General features: G+C 37.1%; 1 protein-coding gene across 3 annotated transcripts in view; it reads right to left on the bottom strand.

The window, feature by feature from the left end:
* Nucleotides 1–347: 347 nt before the first annotated feature.
* Nucleotides 348–16,737, bottom strand: part of CEP350 (centrosomal protein 350) — a 160,848-nt gene continuing 144,458 nt past the window's right edge. For all 3 annotated transcript variants that reach the window (XM_061383371.1, XM_061383373.1, XM_061383372.1), the window contains 5 exons: nucleotides 13,844–15,843; nucleotides 12,574–12,981; nucleotides 12,328–12,474; nucleotides 9,475–9,597; nucleotides 348–4,244 (listed from right to left, as the gene is read on the bottom strand). In XM_061383371.1, the coding sequence (XP_061239355.1) occupies nucleotides 4,080–4,244; nucleotides 9,475–9,597; nucleotides 12,328–12,474; nucleotides 12,574–12,981; nucleotides 13,844–15,843 (2,843 nt within the window). In that variant the 3' untranslated portion in view covers nucleotides 348–4,079. The remainder of the gene's footprint in view (nucleotides 4,245–9,474; nucleotides 9,598–12,327; nucleotides 12,475–12,573; nucleotides 12,982–13,843; nucleotides 15,844–16,737) is intronic.

Below are 16,737 nucleotides of genomic sequence, written 5' to 3'. Positions count from 1 at the left end.
GCTTCCTTTGCAGGACTTACCACATTTGTCGTGCACTGTTTTTGAAATTATTTTTTGATGTCTCTTTCATCCCCCAAGGTCAGGGATCACGCCCGTCGTCTTCGTTATCTCCCCTGCACTGGGCACAGCGCTCGGGACACGAAGGTGTGCGTGGTGACTGCTGAAGCTGCTCAGAGGGTGTAGAAGTGGCATCTGTGTAAAGAGTGCCTCCGTGCAGCCTGCTCTACTCTTTTGCTCAGGCATCAGCACTCTGCTGTCCAGTAAGAGATCAGAAGTGAATTTTATGCAGACTAGCTTTCGAAACTTGGCTCAAAAGGCAAAAAAAGAAACGAATGCCTGACATGAAATTAATTTACAAATCAGTTTATTTACAGATTTTTCTCTTTTCTTAAAGTACATTTCAGTTAACAAATCTATTTACACAGGTGTACATGGGAATTCATCCCAGTTATTTTACAGATCATACTTACAAACCACACCCTAAGTCTTCTGTGCGAAGTTGCACTGGATGTGACTATTGGCTGAAAATGGCCTGATGACCAGGCTATTTACAAATACACAGTAAACGGGTTTGTTTTTCATGTCTGCACAGTACAGTACACACAGGGAGGCTGGGCCTCCCAGGGGACGCTTTGCAATGTGTTTACCGAGAAGGCTTTGCAAAGTTCGGAAGGAAAAGCTATTAAACATAGGTTAATTAAAATGACAGTACCTCTTTTACATCAGTTTACATTTTTTCTTCACATTTTTATAATACAAAGATATCTTATTGAATTGTTGCACAACCAGTTTAAGATGATTTGTAAACATGTAAATTTCTACAATTTGCATTAAACATCATTGTAGTTTCTATCATTTGCTCTTTGAATTAATGTTTTATTCACTAGTATTCTTAAGGTAGTAAAAGAAGATGTAAGTTTGAACTTCTTGCAGAAAAGTTATGAGTCTCTAACGCTGTGCGAGTACACACTTTATTCAAGTATTGCAAAAAGCTAAGGCCACTTTTTTCAAGACAAGAAAGTGAACAAAATTGTTTTTATCAATAGGCCACAACACTCTTATGAGCAATGAAATCTCTTCTGAAAGATAATTTCTCAGAGACCTGTAGTCACAGAAGGAATTTTCCTTTCTTTTATGTAAAAGAAAAACAAATTACCTTCCTTATTAACTACTTTTGAGCTCTTCCCATTTTTCCCTAGAGTAAAAATTCCTGTTTAGACCTGAAGAGGGAATCTATACCCTGTACTTATTTAACCCAGAGTGAAGTACCCTGGATAGCACAAATTATTTTGGACTCAGAAATAAATCTGAAGCCTATAGGTTGGTTTACTGCTAAATTCTGATAGTGCTATTATTCTAAAAGATATTACTGCTGATGCAAAGATCTTTTTCTTAGAGGAATTATGAAGAGTGAAAGAGGATGGGAGTGTGGGGAGAAGGAACGAAGATTACAAAGAGGGAGTATTTAGATTCTTGGTTAAGAGGCAGAGCTTGATTAAAAAGATCCCAATATGGAACGAGTGGCTGGGTATCCATGTTTGTTATTCCTAATGCTAACAATGAGCCCCTTTTCAATTGTATCCAAATAGTTACAACAGTAAGAAATCTGCGGATTATAGTTTCCCTTGTTTTCTGCTACCAAACTATGGATAATCATTTCTAGCAAAGAGTAAGACTGATTCATTCCTGCCTCTCATCGGAAACCCAGGATTCTCAAGACAGTAACAAGAGCTGGAGTATGTTGGGACTGCTGCTGCCAGATTCTTGGCAGCATTCTTACCAGGGAACTTTAAGTCCAGGATGCTGATTCCATGGACTTATATAATTTTTTTTTTCCTTTTTTTGGAATCACAAAGTCATACAGACTAAGATAAAACTTTATTAAAAATTGATTTAGGTCCAAATAATGAGGATGTAGAAAAACAACCTATATTCCTATTATATTATTTTCATATTCGCTTATAAAAAATTTACAGCAGCTGTAAAGTTTCAGTATCATAAGGACAATGTAATCCTACAAACAGCCAAAGAATGTAGACAAGGTGTTTTTCCATCTTTCAAACAACACAACTGAAAAGAAAAGGCTTTGCTTTTCCTTGGCTACATGAAAATAATATCTCCACACTACTGGTTAATAACCCCAAGAAACCCTAGCTTCTCTTAATCAATTTGCTCATTATGGCTACAAGACTAGAGCTCAACATCAAAAGCCTAGAAGAAATGCTGGCAACATCAATCTGAGCATTTCCCGAGACCCTATCACAACATTTCAGTGCTTTCCTATTTGTCAAGAGCTATCATACCAGTCCTTGTGCAAAATGCAAATATTCCAATGATTATTTCAGTAAGTTTCTCATAATAACAAGATGAAACCAAAGAGAATGGAAGTGTGCATAGTGAAACATTTGAGACGCAAAGGCAAGTCTGGAGGAAAGATGCAGAAATGAACGAATGTGCACACTAAAAGATTATACCATCTTTGGGGTTTTCCTAACGTATTTTGAAGGTATAACATTCCAGGATATTTTAACTATGAATCCAGTGGATGTCTTCTATCATGCTTCTAATCAGGACCTTCAATATTAAGGCATTGACATTCACGCCTAAGATTATCCACATTCTTCTAGATTGCTTGAAGAAGGATAGGACTGATTAAGAGAAACCAGTCAAGAAGGCAGGGTGCTGAGGCCCCAGGAGAGCATCACACATGCTCTAAGGTAGCAGCTGGAGTCTATATATATTTTTTTCAGATACAGGTAATAGTTGTGAGAAGCAATGCTGCAAGAGAGGCAGAATTTGAATTTTACAGTGTCTTCAAATCATCTTATCCCATTCCTGCTACTTTCAGATGATCTTAGAAAAGTTCACTTCTTCTCATGTAATTTAACTGCCTTCTTGGACAGGTGTATGGGTTTGTTAAAACCATAGGCTTCCTGTGCAAAGACTATGAACCATAGAAGTTTCAAGACGGAAGTTTAACTATTACAAGAAGAATCTTTCACTTCTGAATAGGGACATACATTTTCAACTTAATAATTTATCTTAAAATAAATTAAAAAAATGTTCTATAGCGCAAAACAAGCACACAAACAATAGACAGTTATCTTTTTGTCTTTGGTGCACACACTCATTTCCTAAATCATTCAAGTAACAGCGTCTCTGACTTCTTGGGGAGAAATGGGAGCTGAAAGTTTGAAGGCCAAAAATGAATTATTTCCACTTCTGCCATGCCTGGATGCCTGAGATGGTTCTGAGGATCTGTGATTCTGGGAGCAGCTGGTAGAGGTTCAGAAGAAGTAAGAAAAGTGCAGGAGTCGACAAGGGGTAGAAGAACCAGCCCTGCACCAGTCCTGTAAGCCCAGTCTTCAGTGAGGGCACTTCTCTGTTTTCATGCCCACAGAGGAAAACTAAGCGTAATGCACAAGCTTAAAATTCTTTAGATGGTGCTCAGAAGGCAAGGCTACCATTGATTCCTGTCAACTTGACAGTCCACTTGGTGCTGCTCAACTGCAATAATGGAAGAAAATCATCTTCAAAAGGAAATGAAATGCACTCCACAATGGGAAATAGGCACACATTATCCAGCTTGCCTATCTGAAAGCAGTTCAGGGTTTAATACTGTCTATAGAGACTATAATGTCCATTTTCTGACTTTCATGGTACAAACCAGGATTACATTTCAGAAACGGTATGATGCACCTCTATATACCTCTCTTGCCTGACTTCAGACTCAAGGAAGTGATACCCTAGTCTAAGCTAAGAGGTAAGTCTGGTGTTTTCAGCCCTCATCTGAGACCAGTAGGAACGCTAACAAGAGGTGTAGGATCATACTGTGCGTCAACATCACGAGTGCAACCCTGCCCACCAAAACCACCAATTAATCCAGTGGACAGTCCCTAAAGGCAAAGGCTGTAATACCAGATAGATCACACTGTCCCATGAACTCCAAACCAGTAGTCTTTAAGAACAGGTACAAGGTCCAGAAGCACTCTTGCTATGATGGAGATGGGGTGTGTATCACGAGGCAGAAAGGCCCAGGACTCACATTAGCACTCAGTGTTCGATTTATTTGCAAGATGTCACACAAGTAGCATTCTCCCCTGTTTTTCACTGATTTGATTCAGAACATCAATAGTATCTCTGATCAAGGTCTCAAAGATCCCATCAGCTAGCTGCATCTTCACGCACAACTCGTCCTCATCATAGTTCACCCACTGGGCCTCCTCCTCGTGAAGCTCCTGTACCTAGAATTTAGAAAACAGAAAGGTTAGAACATTACTGTCACACAAAAGCTAGGAGATTAATGATATTTGCTGACTTTGTAAACCCATGCATGGGAATACAACCCAAGGAAATAAGTCAGAGAAAAATGGTAATTTATATGATGTTATCAATAGCCCTTTTAAGCTGCAAAAAGTTTGAAAAAACTCAATTGTCGAATAAAAATTTCAAATCTGTCAACCTTGACGATATTTCAGTATTTTATAGATATTAAGGATTGCAAGTATGTTGTCTCTGTCAACACAGGAGAATACATAGAGGAATTTTAGGGGGAGAGAAGCAAGCAAATTTTTAGATATAAGGATTTACAATTATAAAACGCATATATCAAAAGATAATATTGGACATGATTCTGGAGTATATAAATAAATAAGCCTAATTTCATATTTATGGAGTATTTTTTCCCTTGGTCATGCCATGTGGCTTTGTGGGATTTCAGTTCCCCAGAAGTGACAGTGGCAAATACTAAGCACTGGATCCCCAAGGAATTTCTCCCCCTCCTCCTTTTGGTATTAGAATATTCTTGAAATGTGCTATTGCTCAAGTTTATTTTAAAAGTTACTGTTATATTTTATAAAAAATGCTGTCTTTGCATTTTAGGATTTGGGGATTCCTAGCTTCCCTGGTGGCTCAGAGGTTAAAGCGTCTGCCCCCAGTGAGGGAGACCTGGTTTCGATCCCTAGGTTGGGAAGATCCCCTGGAGAAGGAAATGGTAACCCACTCCAGTACTCTTGCCTGGAGAATCCCATGGACAGAGAAGCCTGGCAGGCTGCAGTCCATGGGTCGCAAAGAGTCGGACACGACTGAGCGACTTCACTTTCAAGGTAAACTAAAAGGAATCAAATCAGAACAAACTGTCCAAGATGCTTTGCTTGTTGACAATAAACGTTTAAAAACTACTTATACAAGGAACAGATTAGACTTAATATATGTAATGATACTCTGAGTGGGATGGAGGCCAGGTGGAGGAAGTAGACTGTCAACCCTGAGCCAGTCATGAATTCAGCAAAGTTAACTGCAGTGTAGAGGGTCTCAAACCAAAGTCTTCCTCATTCTATTGTCTTCCTCTATTTCTTTGCATTGATCACTTAGGAAGGCTTTCTTATCTCTCCAGTATAAAGCCGACCAAATTATTAACCATTGCCTTCTCCTGCTCTTTTGAATTACAATACCCAAATATCACTTACAAACAAAATTTGAGTATATTAAAAAAAAAAAGGAAAAAAAAGCCCCAAACCCTGTATAGGAAAACTAGCTGGCAAGACTATCAATTCCAGCAAAAGTGGAAGCATAAGATAATGCAAAAAAGTTCTTGCATAATAAAAAATGTTTGTAATTCATAAAGATATCATAAGAAAGGAAGGAGATTTTAAGTATTAGAATAAATAGGGATTTAAAAGAGTGGCAAGTGTTGCAACTACTTAGGGGGAGGAATTAAGAGACAAGAAAGAAAAAGAATAAAGCCAATGATATGTCTAAAAAAGTACCTGAGGGAACTGGAAGAACTGGGGAAAGGCAATATTCTGAGAGACAATAGCTGAGAATTTTCCAGAACTGAATAAAGACAATGAATCTACAGATACAATAAGCACAGGGAATCCAAAGTAGGAAGAATAAAAATAAATCCATGACTAGACACATCCAGAGAAATTGCCAAACAAATATATAAACACATGCAATCTTAAATAGAAAACAAAAAGAAAAGACAAATTCCCCCATAAAGGACTGTCAGCATATTCCTCAAGATCAACAACAGAGGTCAGATTATAATGAAATAGTATATTCAAATTGCTGAAGTAAAAAGGGAGTAAGAGCTGAAATAAAAAGATGTATAGACAAAGACTACAAAGGTGAAAACTGAACTCAGAATGAAAGATGAACAAATAATGGTTCCTCTATTAATTTCTGTTCTTTTCTGTACTTCCAATATATTTATTAAACATATGAAAGATTTGGAATAGTCATGAAACCAGTAAAAAAAATTAACCTTATTAATAATTGTTAAAAGAAAAATGAACTTTTTTTTTTTTTTTTACAAAGATCAAAACATTAGCCAGTATTGGCAAAGGTAAAAAGACGCGCCACTCCTGTATCAGCTGGTGAGTATGTATAACTGGTACAACCTTTCTGGAAAACAATCTGACAAACACATACAAAAGCTTTAACATTCTGCATATACTTTTAATCAGCAACTCTATTTCTAAGAATTTACTGAGTAAATTATTGGAAATAGTTACAAAGATATACCATATTGCAAGATACTTATTACAACAGCATTATTTCAAAGAATAAAAAAAAATGATTAACTGATTAAATAAACCATAATACATAATTCCACAATGGACTATTTTATTTCCACAGAAATTAAAATGGAAATTTATTTTTAAAATGATATACACTTAATAACAGGAAAATCCACATTTAATTAAGTAAAAACAATCAGAATATGAAAGAAACTATGATCCCAAACATTAAAAAAAATTCTTTGTATAAAAAGAAACTCTAAGGATATTATGTCAAAATAATTAAGAGTTTCTACATGGTAAGATTATCATGACTGTTTTCTTTTAAATAATCAGTACTTTACATTTTGAAAATGAGCATGATTATTTATAATAAATATAATTTTTAAAACTTATTTGAAATTTCTATTTTTGAGACCCTTTTCTTTTGAATTGACGGCAAAGTTTCTGTTTTACATGTTATGACAATTGTTTTAAATCTCAGTCCCTCTAAAATGCACATAAATTAGAATCTCCAAATGCTAAACTGGCTAAATATAATAGTGGGAATGGTGACGATGACCAGTTTATTTAGTGTTTCTTGTTGATAATGAACTCAAGTTGATAACAGTATCATTTCACTAAACATTATAAAAAATGAACTCATGAAAAAAGTTACATAGGCCCAGGCAGTTCAGCTCACTCTCCAGCCACACGGACTTTTTGGTTCCATACTCCTTCCCATTTCACGTCTTTGCACATGTAGCCTCCTCTCCCTGAACTGCTCTTCTTTCTACACAAAACTCAGGTTGTGCTTATTCATCTTTAAGATCTCAGCTCAACTGTCACTTCCTCAGGGAAGCCTTTCCTGACCATCCTCATTAGATAAGTTTCCTGTCAATGCTTTTACAATAGCTCCCTATTCTTCTATTTTTATAATTTATAATTACACATTTGTATAATTATATACAATGGCTAGCTTCCACCACGGAGAAGGCAATGGCACCCCACTCCAGTACTCTTGCTTGGAAAATCCTATGGATGGAGGAGCCTGGTAGGCTGCAGTCCATGGGGTCGATAGGAGTCGGATACGACTGAGCGACTTCACTTTCACTTTTCACTTTCATGCACTGGAGAAGGAAATGGCAACCCACTCCAGTGTTCTTGCCTGGAGAATCCCAGGGACAGGGGAGCCTGGTGGGCTGCCGTCTCTGGGGTCGCACAGGGTCGGACACGACTGAAGTAACTTAGCAGCAGCAGCAGCAGCTTCCACCAACAAACTGTAAAATCCATGAAGGCAGGGACTATGTCTGTCTTGCTTACTACTATAACATTGGTCCTTAATTAGCACAATTCTTGGCTGCTGCTAAGTCACTTCAGTCGTGTCCGACTCTGTGCGACCCCACAGACGGCAGCCCACCAGGCTCCCCCATCCCTGGGATTCTCCAGGCAAGAACACTGGAGTGGGTTGCCATTTCCTTCTTCAATTCTTGGCTAAATGCATGCAAAGATGATTTATAGGGAATATGACCAATTCAACTGATAGAAGGGTAAATGAATGTCTCTTGGTGTGCTTTTTCCTTTAATTTCTAAAGAGGTGGAAGAAGTAACATTGTGGTAATTACTAACTCAAATCTAAACCACTGCAGAAATATGAGAGCAAGTTCATCTTGAGAGGCAAAGATCTATGAAATGGTTAAAGTCCTGCTCTTATTTGTTAGGCAAGTCACTTAGTATCTTTGAATCTCATTTGTAAAACAGAGTAACAGTCTATCCTACCTCATATAATTATTGTGAGGATCAAGTAAGATATGAGAAAGAATATTTAAACCAATGTTTACCTAGTAAAGTTATTACTGAGTAAATGAAGCACTAGAGGTACATATTTGGAAAAAATTGATAAACTTAAGCATTATATTTTTTTTCATGATAAAATATAAAGTCCAGACTGAAAATGCTTGGAGATAAACCTAAATCAACTAATACCTGAGTTTCCTAAGGTTTGCTACTACTTAACATCTACTGTAGTCCATGGGGTTGCACAGAGTCCGACAGGACTGAAGTGACTTAGCAGCAGCAGCAGCAGCAGCAGCAACATCTTAACATTCTTTTAGGGAAGAAAGAATGAAAGCCTTTTTTCTCCTTTTTTTTTTTTTTGTTGCTGTTTGATAAGCACTTCTCTAATGCTAGAAAATATACTTCAAAATGGAATAAATCCTGTCCAGCTAAATTTCTGGATGAAATGATAACAGCTAATGTTTATTGAGTTATGTGCAAGGTACTGTTCTATATATATACATAAATACTCATTTAATTCTCTTAATAATTGTAACAGGTAGGTACTATTATTCTCATCTTCATTTTGCAGATAGAGAAATGAGGCACAAAGAGATTAGATAATTTGTCCAAGATTACACAAGTAAAGTGCCAAAACAAGGGATTTAAATTCAGGTGGTCTGGCCCTCGTCTATACTGGTCTCTTTAAATTCAGAACCTTAAGTTTGTTTCCAAACATTTTATTTCTCAAGTTCTCCACACCTACAAGATACTATTAAGTTAAATATTCATCTACTGAATTTAAAAGAAAGCAATTTTCAAAACTGATGGGCAGAGAGACATGCAGCAAATGAAGACTTTAAGACTTTACTATTATAGACTTGGGCTTTCCAGATGGCTCAATGGTAAAGAATCCTCCTGCCAACGCAGGAGACGTGGGTTCAATCCCTAGGTCAGGAAGATCCCCTGGAGGAGGAAATGGCAACCCACTCCAGTATCCTTGCTTGAAAAATCCCATGGACAGAGGAGGCTGGCGGGCTACAGTTCACAGAGTCACAAAGAATCGGACAGAACTGAGCACATGAGCACATCATATACCTAAGATCAATTATATTTCCTTTCCTTTTAGACTCTAACTACATTCTGATTTTGGAAAAGATGGTCAAATAAAAACAATTCAGTTATAGACACTGACCAGGATATGATCCACTCGGTCTCTTTTCTTTCTTCCAAATTTCATCATTTTCTGCCAATCTGTTTTGTGGTTTGGCTCCTTTTTAAGACTGAATAGCTTGAGTACTTCAGTTGCTATGAAGTTCTGTGAAAATAAGAGGAATGCATGAAACACAAACTTTTTCAGATTTAGTACTTATAAAGCAGTAAACAAATTTTTGCTAAGAATACAATGTTTATTAAAAAGAAGATCACATTAATGCAAACTTCTTTCATTTACGGTTCCACTTAGCAATTTGAAATGAAAAGCATTCCCAAATGCTCAGACTTTATTCACTTAAAGAATTTTTGTTTCTATACAACATACAAAAAAACAAGTAAAACCCACTGATGAATTTGCAAAAACAAAAATCACTTTAGAGTCCCCTCTACCCAAGAACCACCGTTAGTTTACTTCAAGCTGGCAAAACTACAAAAGAACGTGTAAAGTAAATCTCTGAATAAGGCTTTGGTTGGGATAGTTTATTTTGAAGCACCAAGATTCAAGTATGTTAAATTAAAAAAATACTAATCAACACTTCAGTTTGAGAGGCATGGTAATTTTACTAACAGTATTTGAACTATCACCCTTTAAAAAAGCTTTACAAAATGCTTTAACAATATTTTTGTTGCTTTTTTTTTTTTTTAATTCCTGCCTTATAGAAGGTATTCTTCAATGACCTGAGGATATAGACATACAAGATACGCATTTGAGATGCTGCCATTGCTGTTTAGTTGCTAAGCTGTGTCTGCCTCCTTGTCATCCCATGGACTGTAGCCCGCCAGGCTCCTCCGTCCATGGGATTTCCCAGGCAAGGATACTGAAGTGGGTTGCCATTTCCTTCTCCAGGGGATCTACCCAACACAGGCATTGAACCTGGGTTCTCCTGCATTGCAGGCAAATTCTTTACCACTGAGCCAGCTGGGAAGCCTCGCTATAGCAATATTAAAATTGGTAGGAAGCATCACTGTGTGTTATAATGATGTACATGGTCTGACGAATGCTGGTATATATTATGTATCTTATTTCAACATGTTTGTTCTTTGTTACCAATAAAATAATATTACTTTCTATGGTTCTATTAAAAAAAACAATGTCTCTCTCACACTCACATTCATACACACACACACACACACATGCATTCAAGGATATATCAACTGCTGGGGGCTGAAAGGAATGGAGTGCACCGGGGCTTTGAAAAAGCCCCCTAGGTGGTTCTGATAATTCATTTCTCAAAGTCGAACACTATTTTAAAAGTTTTTGTTTTTTTAATCCATCAAGCCAATCTTTGAAAACTTCTTTTTCTCCTGCTTTAAGTTAAGCAAAGGTCAGCAAACGTTTTCTGTAAAAGACCAAATTGTAACTATTTCAGGCTTTGTGGGCTATATGGTCCCTATTGCAGCTACTCAACTTTGTTGTTGGTAGTAGGAAAGCAGGCCTGGACAAGATGTAAATAACTAGGTGTGGTTATGGCAACTTTATTTTTAAAAACATGTGGCGGCCTGGATTTGGCCTGTGGGCCATAGTTTGCCTACCTCTGATGTAAGCATATATCTCATAGATATCTGTTGGTATTCTGTCAGTATGCCTATTTTTAAAAGCTTTCTATAGTTAACAATACTGTATTATATACTTCAAAGTTGCTAACAGAGATCTTAAAAGTTCTCATCACAAGCAAAACAAATTTGTAACTATGTGTGGTGATGGATGTTAACCAGACATATTGTGGTGCTCTTTTTACAGTATATACAAAGATAAAATCATTACATTAAATACCTGAAACTAATATAATGTTATATGTCAATTATATCTCAGGGAAAAAAAAGACCAAATTGTTTAGACAGTGCCTCCTTTCATGTTATATACCAGATTAATGTGTATGCTCGTTTAATGTATTTTCATCGTCCAGATATACAACTGAATAATGTAAGACAATACATAAGTAAAATAAGTAATTGGAGGCAGACTCTCTGGGGAAAAAATAGTTTCTATGATCAAATAAGTTTGGGAGACAAAACTCTAGAGCCTTGCTACTCAAAATAATCCTAGAGTCAGCAACAACAGCATCACTTCAGAGCTTGCAGAAATGCAGAATTTCTGGTCCTACTCCAGATCTACTCCATAAGAAATCTGCATTTTTACCAAAATCCCCAGGTGACTCAGATGCACATTGAAGTTTGAGAGGCACTGCAATGGGAATATAACCTTTGCTATATAGTTCAAGAACAGGTGAACAAGCAGAGAGGTTTTCACCCATGTGATTTTAAACTTGGTTTGTTGAGAGTCCCTGTAGCTTCAGGGCACTTAATCTTTTCAGGGGCTTCTTAGACAACAAGCAATATTTTTTATATATCACACTATCCTACATATTTCAAAACCACATAACCAATCTGAAACCTCCAAAATCAAAGATGGAAAGGTTATATCATTTATGTGTCTAGGGTTGGCATATTTGATATATGTCTTCTGATACTTTTAGAGTACTATACCTATCTCTAAATCATTAAGAACTCACCTAAAGCTCGTACGAATTCCAATAATTTATCTCCCCGAGTATTTGCTAATTTCTTAAAAATATTATAAAACATATGTATATGAAATTACCATTACGTTTTATTTTGCAATAAGTTGAGGGTTCAGGATTCCCTGTCACCCTCATTGTTCTTTTGCTCACAGACTGAATGAACAAATATTTACTGAATATCTACTATGGAACAGGTCTTGAGGGCAGAAGAGTGAATAATACAAAAGAGTACCTGCTTTAATGACATTTATAGACCTGTACAAAAAGAAGATCAAATAAAAAAAGGAGATACTTTGTAGTTTCCAATTTACCTTGATTTCATCAAGGTTATTTGGATTTTTCACTCGTCGGAAATAACTGGAGTTGATTCTACATGGCTTCATCCAGACAGGCTGATTCAAGTTGGGATCCTCAGCAAATATTTCCTCAAAAATCTCTTTTGTTAAATCAAAAACCGCCTTGATAGAGAAAAAGAAACAAATGAAATGGCTAAGAATCCAAATTTCAGACAACGGTGAGAAGTTTAAAAATTAGAATTATCCTTCCCTGTTACATACCTGCTTGTACACCCTTTTACTAGTACTTTCTATATCTAGACCCTTACTGGCACAGCCAAGCAGTTTTGCAGGAATACTGATGCTGTGAAGATCATGACCTAATTCTTTCCATTTCCAAAGTTCTTCTGCTGCATCATGTACAAGAATTTCTACTTCCTCTGCAGTATGTGGGACTGCCAGTAACGTTTCACACGGCTTTTCTGGAGCTCTTTTAGGTTCTGCCATTAAAGGTACAATTATTTCTTCAGCCTTGTTTTTTTGGATCTTGTGAGAAGAGCTCAAACCAAAGTCTTCATCAAACCAGTCTTGATCATCTCCCAACACGCTCAGGAACTCCCGGCTGATCTCAAGTTCAGCAAGTCTCTTAGCAAGCTCTTCCTGCCCACTGGCACCAAATACTGGACTTTCCTACAGAAATAGAACCATTCAAACAGATCACCACTTAGTAAACTCAGGTCACTTAACAAGTTTGGGCTTTTTTTCTTTTTTTTAAGACAAACTACATACTTGTATATTTGCTATTTCTCTATAAACAAGCAAAATAAAAACAATATAATGGCTACTGATGAACAATTTAAGAAAAACTACCCTATTTCCTGTAATTCTATTTACATAAGCCTTATTATTCAGTTTTTACAAAATATGTATTGATTAGTTTTTTCCTTTTTGTATCACCATTACTCTGTTTCTCAACTAATGTTTTACTTCTGGGATATGGAAATGAGATAAAATTTCTCACCTTTGGTGATCATCTGGTTCAAGTTACTCAAAATCATTACTGTTGTTCAACTGTCCATGGGCACCCTAAACAAGTTGATGGCCTGAGTATATGTCACAGTGGATATATTTCAGTTGTACCAGAGTCAACATCACAACTGGCAGTTTCTGCAAGGCAACTATGCCTGAGTACATATGTGAACAAACGATTTCATAGGCAAGAAAGAACTGGGTTGAGAAACAATGGAAATCTCCATGAATAAATTTGATCAGTGAATCTGGAAGGGAATCTAATCTGTGGACAGTATACAGGGGTTTTCAACCCAGCATAAATCTGCCTGTGTTTGTGACAACTCTATAGTGACCACTCATGACATAATAGAGGACAATTATACTTCAGACAGAAAAATAGCTACATGGCCTTTAAAAACTAGTACAGTGATCTGTATTTAATAAACAACACATCACCAAAATACCTATTAGGAGTTACAGAATTAAAGTGTACCACAAAGGCAAGGTTAATTGACATTTTTTTTCTAAACAAAATACTTACAGGTCTAGGACACATATCTGGTGAGGAAATCTCCTCTTTCTCATCTTCCAATTCAGACCTTAAGAAGCAACCCGGAACGCTTGGTGACTGTTCCTCAAGATTTTGGGATAGGCCTTGGGGTGGTACTTTCTTTTGATCCTCAACAAGAAGCTCCTGATTGCTAAGCTGGATTTTTTCATTTCTAGCTTTTTTGATTTGTTGTAGTTGATTGACTGTGTCTTTCACAAAGACTTGGAGCAAACTGTCTGTCAGTAAGCTGACTGTTTCTAGCTGTTCCTTTGACTTTTTTTCCTCACTTACAGATGACCTCAGCTGGGCTTCCAATTGGTTCTTCTCTCTTGCTAACAGGTCCAGAAGTGGGGTAGAAAGCGTTTCTGAAACTTCGGGATGTAAGTTCTCTTCCTCTTCAGTCAACTGTTGTTGCTTCTTTAACTCTTCAGAAAAGGTATTATCTAAAGTATCGTCTTCTACAACAGAAGAAACCTTTTCTGTGGCATCAGAAACAAGGTCTTTGTTTTCCTCTGAAGACATCAGTGAGTCCACTGAATTCTGCTGGTGAATATGGGCTTCGAGTACCCCAGGAATGTCCTGTATATTGTCTGTCTCTACTTTAAGGCTTCTATCAACTGAGGCTTCTGTGTCATGCACACTAGGTAGAGATTTCTCATAAAAATATTCAATTGTATCCTTTTCTCTGTCAGACGTGGGACCCTCGGTATCTTTTTGTTCTTGATTATAATATTGATATTGCTCATCTGAGTAAGAGTCTTCATCTTCATTTATGTCTACATAGTCATCAAAGTTTTCTGGAATGTGAGATATTTTTTGAGGAGGAGCAAAAATCCCATGCTTCTCTTTGCACACAAAGTATACAATGCCATCATATGTTCCATTGTTATTTCCTTCAGGTTTATCCAACTCCACTCCAGCCCAAAACCCTTTGGCAAAACTAGTCACACCTTTGAACCGAAGAGTTCCTGGCTGAACATTGCCAATCAATACCCTATCACCAATGTGGAAATCAAGTAATTCATCTGCAAGAGAAGCTGAAGCCAAGGAAGGGGATTCAGTAACTCCCCGTTCATGCTCTACATCACTGCGCTCTTTATTTTTCATAAGCTCAGTGGGGGACTTGAGTTCTAACAGCCTTTCAGAGTGGACACTGCTATGAATAGAAAGGCTTTTCTCACTGAGGCACTCGCTGATTTCATCATCACTACCAAAGCTAGTGGCTCTACTTCTAGAGATGCTTGTTGTCTGTAACTTCTCTCTGCAAGACTGAGAGTCTTTCCTGAGTGACAACAAAGACGCCACCTCAAAGTTATCTTTGTACAATTCAGCTGAAATGTCTTTCTTGAAAGACGATACATCAAAATCTTCAGAGTACGATATCTCTTTAGATGCAAGTAGACGCTGTGACCAAGATGAGTCTCTGCTCTTTATATTCTTTTGTACATGAGTCTCTTTTTCTGATTGGATGTTTGGACTATGACTGATATCTTCATTTGACTGTCCCTCTTTCGTTTCTTTATTATGAAGATTTTCAATGGCTAATCTAACTAAGTCTTTCTGAACATTTATAGAATCTAAAGGAAGATCTTTTCTTGAAAGAATTTCAGATGAATCTCCCTGTTCCAGGTCTAGCTTCAGGAAGACATCAGCCTTCCTAGACTGTTTAGAACAGGCATCTTCAATTGCACTCTCCTCCAATTTTGTATATTCTACTTCTTGTATTTCTGATTTTTGACTAGACTCTTCTTCAGCCTTGGCACCTGATACATCCAGAATTCTATGAGAGGCATTTAATTCTTTGAGAAGAGATAATGAAGGGACATTTTCTAGAGAATCTCCAGATTCAGCTCTTGTCCTCCTTGATGATCTCAGAATTGGAGAAGTCTGAAAGTGCTCTTCTGTCTGACCATCCAATTCAGTCATTCTCTTTGCGTAGGCAGATGAAGATTTTTCCGATACTGATCTTTCAGAACCTGTCAATGCAGCATCTTAAAGGGGGAAGAAGAAAAAAAATCACATCAAAATTACTGAAATCACAACTTTCAATTTCTGCAACCAAAGTTTAAATAAAAACCAAATATTAGTGAGAAAAAGCTCTGGTCAGTAAATATGACCTGTTTTATAGGTTACCATAGGTAGTAAATTTTTCCTTTATGAATATACACTGTACCAAAAATAAATAGAACATTTAAAAATAATTAAAAGACCTGCACTCAATATGCCAGCAAATTTGGAAAACTCAGCAGTGGCCACAGGACTGGAAAAGGTCAGTTTTCATTCCAATCCCAAAAAAAGGCAATGCCAAAGAATGCTCAAACTACTGCACAATTGCACTCATCTCACACGCTAGTAAAGTAAGGCTCAAAATTCTCCAAGCCAGGCTTCAGCAATACATGAACCGTGAACTTCTAGATGTTCAAGCTGGTTTTAGAAAAGGCAGAGGAACCAGAGATCAAATTGCCAACAACCACTAGATCATCAAAAAAGCAAGAGAATTCCAGAAAAACATCTATTTCCGCTTTATTGACTATGCCAAAGCCTTTGACTGTGTGGATCACAATAAACTGTGGAAAATTCTGAAAGAGATGGGAATACCAGACCACCTGACCTGCCTCTTGAGAAACCTATATGCAGGTCAGGAAGCAACAGTTAGAACTGGACATGGAACAAGACTGGTTCCAAATAGGAAAAGGAGTACGTCAAGGCTGTATATTGTCACCCTGCTTATTTAACTTCTATGCAGAGTACATTATGAGAAACGCTGGGCTGGAAGAAGCACAAGCTGGAATCAAGATTGCCGGGAGAAATATCAAGATATGCAGATGATACCACCCTTATGGCAGAAAGTAAAGAGGAACTAAAAAGCCTCTTGATGAAAGTGA

This window comes from Bos javanicus, chromosome 16 (assembly GCF_032452875.1).
Source record: "Bos javanicus breed banteng chromosome 16, ARS-OSU_banteng_1.0, whole genome shotgun sequence".
Classification (NCBI taxonomy): domain Eukaryota; kingdom Metazoa; phylum Chordata; class Mammalia; order Artiodactyla; family Bovidae; genus Bos; species Bos javanicus.
This window is presented reverse-complemented; position numbering and strand designations above follow the sequence as displayed.